This window comes from Rhizophagus irregularis, chromosome 12, assembly GCF_026210795.1.
Source record: "Rhizophagus irregularis chromosome 12, complete sequence".
Classification (NCBI taxonomy): domain Eukaryota; kingdom Fungi; phylum Glomeromycota; class Glomeromycetes; order Glomerales; family Glomeraceae; genus Rhizophagus; species Rhizophagus irregularis.
In genome coordinates, this window is record NC_089440.1 from 3,159,351 (window position 1) to 3,174,801 (window position 15,451).

The 15,451-nt window shown below is 26.4% G+C and overlaps 2 protein-coding genes across 2 annotated transcripts; both read right to left on the reverse strand.

The window, feature by feature from the left end:
* Positions 1–2,425: 2,425 nt before the first annotated feature.
* OCT59_004202 (uncharacterized protein) lies at positions 2,426–2,989 on the reverse strand (the record flags this gene model as incomplete). Its single annotated transcript, XM_066148135.1, has 2 exons — positions 2,426–2,733; positions 2,983–2,989. The coding sequence occupies 2 exons, from the start codon at positions 2,987–2,989 to the stop codon at positions 2,426–2,428; spliced, it is 315 nt and encodes a 104-aa protein (XP_065996763.1).
* Positions 2,990–3,081: 92 nt separating this feature from the next.
* On the reverse strand, positions 3,082–5,055 carry OCT59_004203 (uncharacterized protein; the record flags this gene model as incomplete). Its single annotated transcript, XM_025315836.2, has 3 exons — positions 3,082–3,102; positions 3,302–3,621; positions 4,527–5,055. The coding sequence occupies 3 exons, from the start codon at positions 5,053–5,055 to the stop codon at positions 3,082–3,084; spliced, it is 870 nt and encodes a 289-aa protein (XP_025181868.2).
* Between the last annotated feature and the right edge of the window lie 10,396 nt (positions 5,056–15,451).

Below are 15,451 nucleotides of genomic sequence, written 5' to 3' on the forward strand. Positions count from 1 at the left end.
TTACAGTATCGGTGATAAAGATGAAACTTTGCTACACTGTTTAAGGATATCATATGATCTAGGTTATAAAATATGAGGATGTTGACAAGGCGATTCATTGTGAAAATATATTTAATATATTTGGTAATGAATTCGTATTATCAGAAATCTTACAAGAAAAAAATCCACAATTCAAAGTTGTTGGTAAGAAAAATTTGAGTTGTGTGAATTACGCAATCAAAGCTTAATTTACATCACGGAGAAAAAACAACATTAATTTATTACCATCAAATTTGCTCAAAATATTTTACTTTAGTGTTGTTGTTTAAGTTTAAATCACATTCCACTAACTGATTTTCATCTACAAAATTTATATAATAATAAGAAAAAAATGAAATGCAGATGATGCTTTCAGTAAAGAATATGAATATCTTTTTGGGATCATAATTACAATTATGGAATGGTATTTCTCAGACATAATTTTTTGCATGAATAGAAATCCATTAAATATCTGATTTGTTGATCTGATTTGAAAGAAGGTTCAGAGAACAAAAAGGAGTTGCGTAAAAAATGTGAAGTGATGGAGGTTATTTTTGAATTATTGAGGATGTTAAGACAAGGATATAAAAAAGAATAATCATAAATAATAAGTCCCAATTCTTGTAATTTAATTTTTTTATCTCTATATTAGAAAAAACCTGCCGTGCTGCGCCAGGGATAAAACTTGCCCATCAAGTCAAGAAAAGTAACAATGATATATGATATATTTTAGAATAGGTTTAGTCATATGTGCCAATTTTTGGAATTAGTCTAAATTAAGATTTTTATAAAAATTTAATATTTTAGTAAGATTAACATTACACAAATCTAAATTAAATATGTGTTACATATTTACGTAACTCAGATTTAATAAAAATTTTTTTAATCAATATTCAAAAATAACGGTAATAACCACTTTTTTTTCCCCATCACTCCCATCACTTTTCCATCATTTTTCTATTCACTTTTATTAAATATGACAAAAAAGTTTATAAGCAAATATAGCAGTTATTTTTAAGTGGTAAGTAAAAGAAAAAACTTAATATTTTATATACATAGATAAGACATATTTTTTCATAATTTTTAGCTTTAATTTATTGTTTTTTCTTTGTAAAAAATACATGCAAATAAAAAATAATTATGATGTAAAATAGTTGTAAAATGAATAATAAGATATTCTTTTTTTTCAAAATAACTAATTATATATTTGTTTTTTATCTTTAAAATTATTTTATTAGATTTATTCTACTAAAATCCTTAAATGGCAAATAAAATCTTTTAAATAAAGTAAAAGAATTTGGGATTCTCTTATGAAAGCATTTTTTGGTAAGAAATAAAATTTTCAGATCGGACTTTATGCAGGTGACAAAATCGTGCATTATTATTCCTGGAGATATGCTAACGTCATCATTTTACATTCATTTGAAAGCTGAGAATTTGCTCTATCGTAAGAATCAAAGATCAGGAAAATTGGATCACTGGATGAGGCGTAATTAACGATCAAAGTCAAATCAAATTTAAAAATTAAAAATAAATATATTAGACGTAATTATTCACAATCCAGTGATTCAATTCATTCGATTTTAGGCTTATTAGATAGACCTCAACTTTCTCTTTCAAATGAATATAATTTCATTCGTGTAGCTTGCATCTACAGGTATTTAATAAATTTTTTTATATCAGATTTTATCAAACTTATAAAATTTTATATTAATAATATAATTGATGATTCCTAAACATCTACATATATTAAACGAATTATTTTAAATTTATTTTAAAGATAAAAGTTAGCATCACCTTAGGGAGCAAAGATCATTCAAATTGAATCACTATATGTGAAGTAATTAATAATCAAATTTAGATAAAATTCAATAATATACTGAACGTGAATACTGAACAACTAGTGATTCAATTCACTTGATTTTAGATTCATTAGATAGATCTCGATTTTCTCTTTCAAATGAATGTAAATATATTTGTATAGCTTATTTCTACGAAGAATTATCAATGATTTTGTCATGAGAGTTATATTTGATCTTTTAAATTTTAATGATATCTTATATTAAAAAAAAATTAAAAATTATATAATTAATTAGTTTTTTTTGCATTATCTGGTATAAATTTATTATTCTTATATAAATAATAATTTATATTTGCTTTAATAAAATTATTTTTGTGTAAAAAATTAGATTCCAAGGATCGGCCCATATGTATTTTAATAATAATATTTACAGTATGATGATAACAGATAAGGTTAGAAGAAAATAATCTAATAAATTTATATAATTTACATATTTAACTCTATTTCATCATTTTTAGGTCTTTTAGTTCTTCCAGTAAGGTTTCGTTTCTTACTCATTTTTTTTTATTTTTTTTATTTTATTTCTGTTTCATATTTTGGTTTTCACTAATTTATTTCTCCTGATTTGTACCTATTAGGTTGTCGCCCTTTATGCTTAACTTGTATTGGGTCTCCAACAATACTATCAATATTCTCTTGATTATTAGATAGTTCTTCTTTTGCTGCTTCAATAAAATTCTTAAGTTGACTGACAAGTTCATTAAGTTTATCTGTCCATATAGCATAATCAAGTGCCTTTTTGGCATAACCTATACTGAACCCAAATTTCTGCTTAAGGCCTTGTAATTGTTTAATATTGGGTGTTTGCCTAACTCTTTCAAGATGTTGAAATGATGATTGTGACAAAAAAAAGTCTGTTTCATTTTTTTAATTTGATAAACTGGCACTAAATAATGTTCTTGTTGGTTCATTTAGTCATTATACCAACATTGTGAAATAAGCATAATATGAAATTGAGCATTAGATGAATAAGACATTACTCGAAAAAAATGTCTGCATGCAATTCCACAATTAATAAGCCAAAGACATGTGCATAAATATGATCCGTCATCAAGTATAATCATATATTGAGGTGCTGATTGTTGACCACAATGTCTACTTACTTTCCATACTTTTTTAACATTATGTAGTGATATATTATTAAGTAATGAAGAAAGTAAAGACTGTAGTTGGTCATAGTCATCTTCTCTGGCAATATTTATTCAATAAGAATCATCTGGTAACTAAAATAACAAAAAATGTAAGTTCGAAATTTTTTTTGTGGAACTTCAAATGCATATCTTATTTAAATAATTTTGATTATCAATCTCATCAAATCTACATGACATATGACCATCAATTTTTTACAGAAGTACGTGTTCATTATATGCCTTTGCAAAAAAAGCAAGTAACTACACTGTATATTAAAATTAAATTTCTTACCTCTAATAAAGATAACCAATCATCAATCAATATAGCATCATAATAGAGTGATTGTGCCATTTGATCACATTGTTTTTGAAGTATCTGTGGTGTAAGATACTCTTTCAATACTATATTTAATTCTGGAAAATATTCATCCATTACACTTGGCAAATTTCTAGTTGGAATTTCATTTATACATTCAGTTAACATTGCTTTTTTTGATTGTTTATCAAATATAGCATGAACTTCTTCAACAACATCACATAATAACGATGTCCAATCAAGTTTTTCTTTAATTAGCTTATTAGAAACTTCAGCACGTTGAGAGATTTGAATACCTGCAGTAAAATTTTGATTAATAGCATAACTGGCTCAACTAGTTTTGCAAGGATACAAAACTCATGTAAGATACTGCTGACATTTGGGATATTCATTAATTAAGGTGTTCCATCCATTCTCAAACTGATTATGATATAAGGAGTTACACATCTTTAAAAATTTGGTACAAAAATCTTTAAATTGATCTCGCAATTTTCCTTTGAGTTTTTTTCTCAAATTTAAATCAATATGAAATATACAGTGAAGATGACAAGTATCTTGGTAATTATTTTTAACAGCAGATATTAAAGCTGGATCAGCATTAGAATATAGTACTGTTGGTATAACTTCGCAAGAGTTTTTTAATTCCTGCAAACCCCAGGTAAATGTTACTTCAGTTTCATCTTCCAAAAGGGCAGCTACTACTATAAGATTTCTAAAGTTATTATCAACAACCGTGAATAACATTAATATCATATCAAATTGATTGGTTCTTGATGTTGTATCAACTATTACAACATCATGGTATTTTTCATAGGCAATAATTTGATTGGGAGCCATCCAAAATAAAGAATTGAGTCATCTTTCTTCAGAATCAAACCGTAGTTTTACTATCCACATCGGATTATCTTCTTTTTTGAATATAACTCGGTAAGCATTTGACAAGCATCATTTCTACTTGACTTCATTTGTTTTTTAAACTTTTGTATAGCATTGCTTAAATCTTTTCTATTAATTGTCTTATCAGGAAAGGATGCTACAAGTAAATTATATTGGTTTGGTATTCCCATTTTTCCTTGAATTGTCCAGAATTTAATTTTCTCAAGCATCTCATCAGTAAGTCTTCAAAATTTTGGTGCTGTTTCTATGATGAGAGGATTTAACAAGTGATTATGCTCACTAACAATGCTATTAATTCGAACACCTTTTGCTGTTTTAGGAAAAGCCATATTGATGTGCCAAGGACATCCGATCATTTCTGAACCTCTATCTCGTCTATCTTTCTCTAAGATAGCCTTGTCTGATTTATGTACACATGCATGAGAACACTCAAAAGTTCTTTTTCTTACTATAGTTTTATCAATAGGATCCGTTACACATCTTCTTTTACGAAAGGAAAATCCTTTTTGTTTTGCAAAATTTTCAAGGTAATTTTCGGCAATTTTCCATGTATCAAATATCATTCCTTGCCCCAATTCTAATTGATCTCCATCATTATTATATAAATCCTCATCTTCCATATCATCTAATACATTTACATTTATATCCTCTACTCCTTCCATATCATCTGATCCTTCATCATCTGATCCTTTTTCATAATATGGTTTTTCTGGCAGAATTTTATCTAACTCATAACCTTCATTATTATTATACGTTTCTAAGGAAAACAACCATTCAATATCATGTGAGCTAAAAGAAGAGTTCTGTAAAAAATCACAATAAAATAGTTCCATTGTATAAACAATTTATTTAGACGCAAAAAGGTGTATTAGTGGTATAAGAACGTAAGGAATAATAGTGATTATTATGTAATGGTTATATTTAAAGGCAAAGTTAAGGTGCAAACATGAAAACTATGTATTTGCAAAGTACCAAAGTGAACTCAATACGTGAACGCGAAATGAAAATTGTATTTGGGTGTGTGAAAAATATTTCGTGTAATATAAACATAACATCATAATGATATAATTTTATTATATAATAAATCACTGGGTTAAATCACCCTGGTTAAATCACCCGGAAAATTACCAGGTTAAATCACCCCGGGTTAAAACTAGTCTTATACTTATTTATTTGTTTTATTTATTTTGTTTTTATCTTATATTTCATTTCTTACTAACTTCTTTCTTTTTTTACTTTATGGTTTATTTTTTACTTGGTTTCCTCATGATCATTTTTTTATTTTTTTGTCTCTCATCATTTTTCACCTCTCATTATTCGTCTTCTATTATTTTCCATTACATCTTTTCATTTTCTATTATTACATTTTCTCTCCTATTTACTTCCCATCATTTCTTTTGTCTCTCGTCACTTCTTTTCATTCCCATCACTTCTTTTTGTCTCCCATCACTCCTTTTTATCTTCCATTACTCCTCTTCGTCACCCATCACTCCTTTTCACTTCTCTTCGTCTACAATCTCTCCTTTTAGTCTCCCATCACTCCTCTTCGTCTCTAATCACTTCTTTTCGTTTCCCATCACTCCTCTTCGTCTCTAATCACTCCTTTTCGTCTCCCATCACTCCTCTTCATCTTCCCATCACTCCTTTTCGTCTCCCATCACTCCTCTTCATCTTCCCATCATTCCTTTTCGTCTCCCATCACTCCTCTTCATCTTCCTATTACTTCTTTTCGTCTCCCATCACTCTTTTTCATCATCCATCATGTCCTATTTTTCCTTTTTGTTTCCTATCACTTCTCATTACTCTTTTTTACTCCCTTTCTTATTCTATTACTTTCCATTACTCCATTGTTATTTCATTTTTTTTTATTAGCATCTTTCTCCTTGATCATTGTCATTTACTTATCTTTTTTATTTATTGTTATTGTTTTTTTTTATTTGTATCACTTCATTAAAAATAAATACAGTGATTTTTTTCTTTAAAATCGAAAATGTGGGACTTAAATTTTAAAAAATTTCATTTAATAAGATTATTTTGAATAAATGTTTGCAAAAAAAATTTTTTTAAAAATATCTTCGCAATAAAATTTTAAGTTTAACCGATCAAAAATTAGCTAAGTTAAAAAAATCTATACGTTTGCCGATCAAATAAATGGCCTTAACTTTTAAGTTTAAATCAGGCACTGAATCATGCTACACAATTCAAAGATTATTTATACAGACTTAATCTAAACGTTAGAAGATCGACATGTATTTTTTTATTATATAGATAAATAAAAAAGGTCTTAACCTTAACATTTGTTACATAATATTGAATAGTTTACAGTATATTTATGTAAAATTTTTAATCAAACATGTCATCCGAGTTTTTAAAGCATGTTGAGACTGTCAAGCTTAGGAGTAGAATCGAGAAATTAGAGCTTCAGACCAGAGTTTTGAACGTTGAACCTAGCAAAATTAAGGCATGATATCAATGAACTTAAAAGAGAAACAAAATCTAAAAAAAAATCACAAATTCCAGATTAGATGCATTCAGATAGCTAAGAAAATTCTTAATGAGGAGCTGTATGATTGAGTAACGTCTCTCTCTCACTCATGAGCTTGATTATTATGCTTTCTTTCAAAAATATCAAATTGCGTTGGAGGTGCAAGGGGCTAAGCATTGGTTTCGTAGTATCAGCTGGTATAAAGACGTCGAGGACATTGTTAATCATGATTAGCAAAGAAAGATGCATTTGTCTGGATAATAGAATCTTCCTTCTTGAAGTATGATGGTATGATCAAAAACCGTCCCAGAAAGGATAAGGAATTCGTTAATCAAGCATCCAAAAGTTTCGATCTCTTGTAATCAATTAACTTTCCTTATAGTAAATGTAATTCATTGCCTTCAAAGGGATATTTAATTTTTTCTCATATTTTATGTGTCAATAATTTTTAAATTAACGGTCACAAATCACAACTCAACGGAACGTGATCATCAAAATCATGTAAGATCATCTGAAATGCACAGAAAGATATTTGAAATATTCTTGCAACCAGAGTTGCACAAAGAATGTGGATATTTATGAGGATTTACTTCTTGGAGATCGTTTTTATTACAAATTTGTGCACTTCTCTCTCTCTTTAAGTTAGCTTTAATTAGTGTCATGCACGTTTTCGGTCATATGAACATATATATTTATAAATATAACGAAATAGAACAAGAAATAGATAGAAATAAATTTATTGGGGGAGCTAGAAGTTTTTATTATAGCAGAATAGTACAATTTATGTTTCAATTTTGATATGTTGTGAAAGGTCCTTATGAAAAAAATGATAAATTTATTTTTCAACTAAGATTTTTGATGTTCGCATCTTTTTTTTTTTTCAAAATAAATTAATCATCATATAAACTATAAATTGTAAAATGAATATTAAGAATTATGATATTAATTTTTCCTAGATAAATTCTCTTTTAAAAAAGAGAAAAATAAAGTGATTTTCATTTTTATTTAATGCATATGATCATCAATTTCGACATGAAAATCTCTAATAGGATCGATAACATGAAAATTAACTCTTACTTTACAATGGAGTTTTTTTAAATAAATGAATTTCGGGTTATTGTGCGTATCCTTTGTATCCTTTCCTCCATGTGATAACCCCCTGACAGTACCTGCACAGTACCCACATGAAATTTTTTTTTGGTTTTTTAAAGTATCCGGATATTTTGCACGGAGATATTCGATTTTTAACCTTCAAAATTTGTAAAATATCCAGGGAATAATACTAGGAACAGTATTGTAAAATAAATTACGCAATATAAATTCCTGTACCCCCTAAAGCACAGTACCCATGCCGTATTCCTCCATGTAATATACCCTGGATATAGACTCCAACCTCCTAAATGTGTATCATACCCCAGGTACTATGGCCCCCTACTAAGATCAAGTTTCATATTAAGAACATTTCCTTTTGAGTTGTTTAATATTACCGTTTAAGTATTATGATTATTTAATTGAGGAAGAAATTTCTTTGATCTGCATTGCATTTTACTAGAGTCAAATGAAATTTTAATTCTTAATTAACCAGTAAAAAGACTTTTTTTTATCTATTAATATGAGATTAATAAATTATTGATTTGCAAGAAAAATATCTTTAAAAGAACATAAAGCTACAGAAAGTTGTGAAAGTTGACATTTTAATTACTTCGAATCAATCAAAAATTTTATAAAGAAAAAACAAATTTCTTTTTATTTGCCAATTTTAAAGAACAGACAATCATGAACCGAAATTTTATTTTTGTATTAATTTCATTGGTTACTCTTTTTTCCATAGTCAATGCAATAACCCAGTTTAAAGAATGTGTAGAATTCCCAGATGCAGAATTACTCACTGTAAAGTTAACACCTGATCCTATCAAACCTGGAGAACAAGAGTTCGAGGTTTCCGTAAAATTGAATTATACTATCACACCAGCAACCATTATTAATTTGATGTTGTTGATCAAGTTAATCCGAAATTATTGGCGTCTTATTATATGGATCTTTGTTCACAAACTGATTGTCCAGTTAACACTGGAACAACATTTTCCACAACGCATAAATTTACTTTACCGGCAAAACTACCTTCTAAATATTTTATTAGGGTGTATCATTTTTTGGTCACACCTGGTGTTCGTGCCCCATTCTCTTGTGCAATTGCCATTGTTGGTTCTTAACCTGACGCTATTTTGTGGTCATGGAAAAATATTTTTTTTTTCTCCAATTAATATAATGATAATTTTTTTTAATGAATTCATGCTATTTTTATATTTATATAATAATACTTAATATTTAATTTTTCATTTATGTATACCGTAAATATCTGATATCTGATGTAGTTAGTAGTAGATTAAATAATTAAATTTTATTAATTTAATTAATTAATGCCAAATTTATTAAATTTAAGAATAATCTACAAAATAAATCGAAAATTTTTAATATTCAAATAATTTACAACTTCGGTCCAACCAATTTAACCTATGACAGACCACAAGTTCGTGGAGATTATACTTTTTTTATTAATAATATTCAAGTTGTAGAAATTTTATATTATTAGTAACGAATAAATACTAAAAACTTCAAATTAAAACAAAATCAGAAATGATTTATTATATTATCTTCCTTTTCTTAAGATCGAACGAATTTTTGATCGCACATCCGAATGAATGTTTTAGTTTTATTCAAAGAGAATCTTTATTATAATATTCCCTTAATGATTTTATCACCGTCAATAATCACCGTTATTTTTAGAAATTGTGTTGTTAAACCCATTTTTTTTTATTTAGCAAATGTTTTAAATTTGAATGAATCAACACTGGTTCACGGTTATTGAAAATTGATATAAACAGAAGATATGACCTATTGTTGTAATAAAAAAAAATAAAGTTATTCGATAAATCCAAGAAATTGTCTAAATAAATATAATCCCTTTATAACATATACATATTGCCTTATTTTGATTCTTTAATTTAAGTTTGATATATTACCTGATTTGGTATTTGTCGCTAATTTATACAATAGAATGTTTTCAAGTATAATAGGATTTTTTTTTTTAATAAAATATTATATTATAATAAATCATTTTTATTGAAAAAATTTACACTGTAATTTCATGTATTATCTAAAGGTCGCGACTAGCGACTAAAGTTGAATCACATGAGCGACAATTAAAATTAACGACAGAGTCGTACTAATTTTTTTATTGATAAATTAATTTTTCCAAGGCACCTACAGTATATCGTCCCAATTAAAGAGTCTATTTATAATTGTTCGGATAGGTTTTTACAAATATATACATTCTCCCAACTTTCTCTAAAAAAAAACAAACTCTTCCTCTAATAATTTTTATAAAAAAAAATCCTCTAAAATAAAAATATGAATAAATGTACTTGTAACAACTTGTTACATATTTTATTTATAACATCCTTTTTTTATTTTTTTTAATAATAAATTTATTTAGTATGCGCTTTACAAATAAGATTTTTATATGCAAAATTTAATTTGGAAACTTTTACTTAATGTACTTAAGAAGTTATAAGCAGTTTCTTGAAATTTTTTAAAAAAATTCTTTTGTCTTAGTTACACGACTGATATTTTGTTTTTGTTTACATTACGCCTGATCTTAAATTTTAATTGGATAAAATTGGGGTTGTTACAAATAAGAAGTTGTTACAATTAGATTTATCCTAAAAATATTATCTCTACTTTCCCTAAAAAAAAAAATACTCTCTATAATACACTATAATGTTATATAATTGATTATAATCATCTGATCCACTCCTTTTTTATTTTATACTTACTTAACATCAGAACATTCCAGTCAAATTGCGAAGTATTTATAAATTCATTATTACTGGAAATTTACCTGTGTCCGAATTACGATTTTATTTATTTAATCCAATTTTTACGCATTTTTAGTTAACATACTAATTTGCACTTTTCTCAATTTTTTACCATATACAATAATAATTTTCGATCTAATGATAAAGTTTAAAATACTACATAAGCAACACGTGATTTATCATGCCTCATGAACCAATCATATTTTAGATTTAGATCGTGTGATTACATTTTATAAAATTTTAAGCGATTTTTATTTATTTATGTTATTTTTTTACACAAAAAGACTTCTAATGCGTGTATTATTAATTTTAAATTAAATAAATTTTTGTTGCACAAAATTCATATAGTCCCAATTTCTAACGGTGTAATAAAAAAAATCTATCAAAAATCCTTTAAAGGAAAACTAGCCGATAATTTTTAAAGGTTAGATATTAAACTTTAAAAGTTTATCGGTTAGAATTAGAAAAGTAACAAAAAAAAAAAATTTTTTATAATTATAAGTTAATGGCTCGAGTATAGAGGTAACCGGTTAGAATTTTTTAAATACTAATTAATTTTTTTTAGGATTTTTATGTTGGTCAGTTGTCACTAGCCGTATAGAAGCTGCACATGTATCATTTATGAAAAATCAGAGCCAGAAGTCATTTAACATAATAAAAATGATACTTTATTATATTTCAATTTATAAGAATAATAAAATAATTTTATATTATATAAAGTTCAATAATTGAATATTTAAGAATATTAGATATTACTATGACTCTCTGAAATAATAAACACAATAAACCGAACGAGCTCAACCAATGTCCATAATAATACAATCTGAACATTCATCAGAATGAAGGGTGTTACAAACTTGCCCTACAATATATAAATTTTATTTAAATTTATTAAATTTAAATAGATAAAAGGAATATATACAGTATTACAAAATTTACCTGTTTGTATTTTCTTAATATACCTCGAAGAAATAAATTCTTGTTGATTCGGGTAGTTTACAGGCTCTGGTAAATTTTGAAAATTGAGAAGTCGACTTGTATAAATAGCTTGGGAATGTGTTTCTAATTGTACTTTTAATAATAAATTGGTAATGTTGATTGATTCGTTAAAATCATATAATAATTCTTTCGGTGGCGTACTTTTATATGCATTAAAATGATACGATAATGTGTGAAATATTTCTCCGGAAGTTGGTCGGTTTTCTGGATTTGCATCCCAACATGTTTTAATTAATTTTTCTAAAGAAGTTGGAGTTTCTTCTCTAATATTTGGACGTAAACCTCGACAAATATCCAGTGCGAGATAATAATCATGTGGTTGATTATTGAATGGAGGAATTACTGTAATTATTTCATTTATAATCACACCTAATGAATATACATCAGATGCTAATGTATGTGGTTTTCCACGTAATATTTCAGGTGCCATATATGGCATTACTCCATAAATATTCTTATTTGTAGAATTTGATAAATCTTCGTTTGCTGGCATGCAAAATCCAAAATCTCCAATATATGCAAATGTAGAATCAATAAAAATATTTCCTGGATGAAGGTCTTTATGAATTAACCCGTGAACATGAATATTATTAAGTGCAAGACAAATATCATATATCTTATTTAATCTTTGATCCCATGTAATTATATTAGCAGTTCGTTTAAGATATTTTCGTAAATCTCCATTTTCCATATATTTTTATTTTTATTTTTATTAATGGGTTCCAGTTAGAAACCTAACATGGACGCGATTATAAGTAGAAAATTACATATAAGTCAAAATTGACAAAAATACTAACTAAACTACACGCGAAAATAATCTACTCAAACCGGTGGGCAATTAACAGGAAGAAGGTATAATGTGAGATACTAAAATTAGACCCCACAACACAAAAACCCAGATAACGCCACTGCCTCCCATACTCTCGCCTAGGTAAACCTAAGTTTTGGTAAGTTGAAGCCCGTACCCCGCAGATTATCAAACTGAACCGCCAGCCCCTGGTTGGAAAAATCCCCCCACACTGGTCGATAAAAATAAATTCTCCAAGTGACTATATTACCAGAGTTAATAAACTACCTAAGAGTAAACTAAAGGGGAACTTTTTAGTGTCGTGCAATCCCCGAAAGGACACCCACCTCATTTCGAACGATCCCTCCAATCTAAACTAAACCGCAAAAAAAAACTCATGATAGTCCAAACATATGCCACCTTGACCTTACCTGACCAAAAACTGATCACCAAGATCTGCACCCCCCTTAAATTACACCCAACTCTCTCAAAAGAAAAGATCTACAAACCACCTGATGTCGATCAATTTTGGGATACCCCCTACCCCCCAGAAAAACTCCAAAAAGCAGAAGGCAAAAAAGAAAGACGAGAAAAATTCACCAAAAAAATAAGAAAAATTCATAACCCTAGGAAAACCAACCCAAAGGAGTAAAAACCTAGGTAAAGAGGGAAACTTCACCAAACTATCACCAGGAACAACACCTTATTATTAAGAAAGCGAACTTTCACCACTGAGCAAAATGGAAATTTCTTCCTTCCAGCTTGGAATCTTCAACCTTATAACCAAAGTCGTTCAAAACATATGAACAAGTGCCGCTGGACCCAATAGAGACAAGTAGCGGAAACCAAGTTGGTGTTTTAACCAGGTATTTAGGGCAACTTCTTTAAATACGAGTATTTTAAAATGAGTGAAATATTATTTCCATTAAGAAAAGTGAGAGAAAGGAGAGAGAGTTTTGATTTTTCTCCATTTTCCATATATTAACACCCAAGTAGGATTTTTAGACGATTTTTTACTCTAAAAGGCAAAAATTTTGGTTGATCATTTCATTTTGGTCAGATTTTCACCTAAATTTTCTATTCCGATTTTGAAATCATCCACATGCATAGTTGCCATGGATACAAAAAAAATTGCCTTTTTCGTAAAAAACTCTCAATTTAATCTTAAGTATTAGTACAAGTACTGTACATGTACAAGTACAAGAGCAAGAACATGAACATGTACATGTACATGTACAGAGAAAGTGAACATTCACTATGGAAACTTTTTGCGCAGAGTTTAACTGTGCTGCTCAAAAAGAATGTTAACTTGACAGATCATGAATAAATCAACATTTTTTAATAATATGTTGATCATTTTGTTAAAATATAAAAAAAATTAATTTTTTTAAATTAAAAACGTCAAACTTGACGTTTTTGTAATTAAAAAATCAAAAAAAAAAATATTTTTTTTAATTAAAAACGTCAAACTTGACGTTGTTGTAATTAAAAAATCAAAAAAAAATTATTTTTTTTAATTAAAAACGTCAAACTTTGACGTTTTTGTAATTAAAAAATCAAAAAAAATTAATTTTTTTAATTAAAAACGTCAAACTTGACGTTTTTGTAATTAAAAAATCAAAAAAAATTAATTTTTTTAATTAAAAACGTCAAACTTGACGTTTTTGTAATTAAAAAATCAAAAAAAAAAATTATTTTTTTTAATTAAAAACGTCAAACTTTGACGTTTTTGTAATTAAAAATCAAAAAAAAATTATTTTTTTTAATTAAAAACGTCAAACTTTGACGTTTTTGTAATTAAAAAATCAAAAAAAAATTATTTTTTTTAATTAAAAACGTCAAACTTTGACGTTTTTGTAATTAAAAAATCAAAAAAAAATTATTTTTTTTAATTAAAAACGTCAAACTTTGACGTTTTTGTAATTAAAAAATCAAAAAAAAATTATTTTTTTTAATTAAAAACGTCAAACTTTGACGTTTTTGTAATTAAAAAATCAAAAAAAAATTATTTTTTTTAATTAAAACGTCAAACTTGACGTTTTTGTAATTAAAAAATCAAAAAAAAATTATTTTTTTTAATTAAAAACGTCAAACTTGACGTTTTTGTAATTAAAAAATCAAAAAAAAATTATTTTTTTTAATTAAAAACGTCAAACTTGACGTTTTTGTAATTAAAAAATCAAAAAAAAATATATTTTTTAATTAAAAACGTCAAGCTTGACGTTTTTGTAATTAAAAAATCAAAAAAAAATATATTTTTTAATTAAAAACGTCAAGCTTGACGTTTTTGTAATTAAAAAATCAAAAAAAAAATATTTTTTTTAATTAAAAACGTCAAACTTGACGTTTTTGTAATTAAAAAATCAAAAAAAGACGTTTTTGTAGTTAAAAAATCAAAAAAAAATAATTTTTTTAATTAAAAACGTCAAACTTGACGTTTTTGTAATTAAAAAAATCAAAAAAATTAATTTTTCTAATTAAAAACATCAAAGACGTTTTTGTAGTTAAAAAATCAAAAAAAAATAATTTTTTTAATTAAAAACGTCACTTGACATTTTTGTAGTTATAAAATCAAAAAAAATAATTTTTCTAATTAAAAATGTCAAACTTGACGTTTTTGTAATTAAAAAATCAAAAAAAAATTATTTTTTTTAATTAAAAACGTCAAACTTGACGTTGTTGTAATTAAAAAATCAAAAAAAAATTATTTTTTCTAATTAAAAACGTCAAACTTGACGTTTTTGTAATTAAAAAATCAAAAAAATTAATTTTTCTAATTAAAAACGTCAAACTTGATGTTGTTGTAATTAAAAAATCAAAAAAATTAATTTTTCTAATTAAAATAATCTTGATTAATAGTATTAAAATAAATATTTTTACGATACAGTAAAATTACAGTTTTTCTGTATAAAACTCAAAATTGGTATTCTAAATCTAACTTTTAAGATTAATTAAAGTTGTAGACCTAATAAAGTTATACATAATTACAAATTTACAGACTTATGTAATGAATGGATAAGTCTCACACCTTAATTTCGTGCTTAATTTTAACGATTTTAACAGTTTATCTATGTATGACT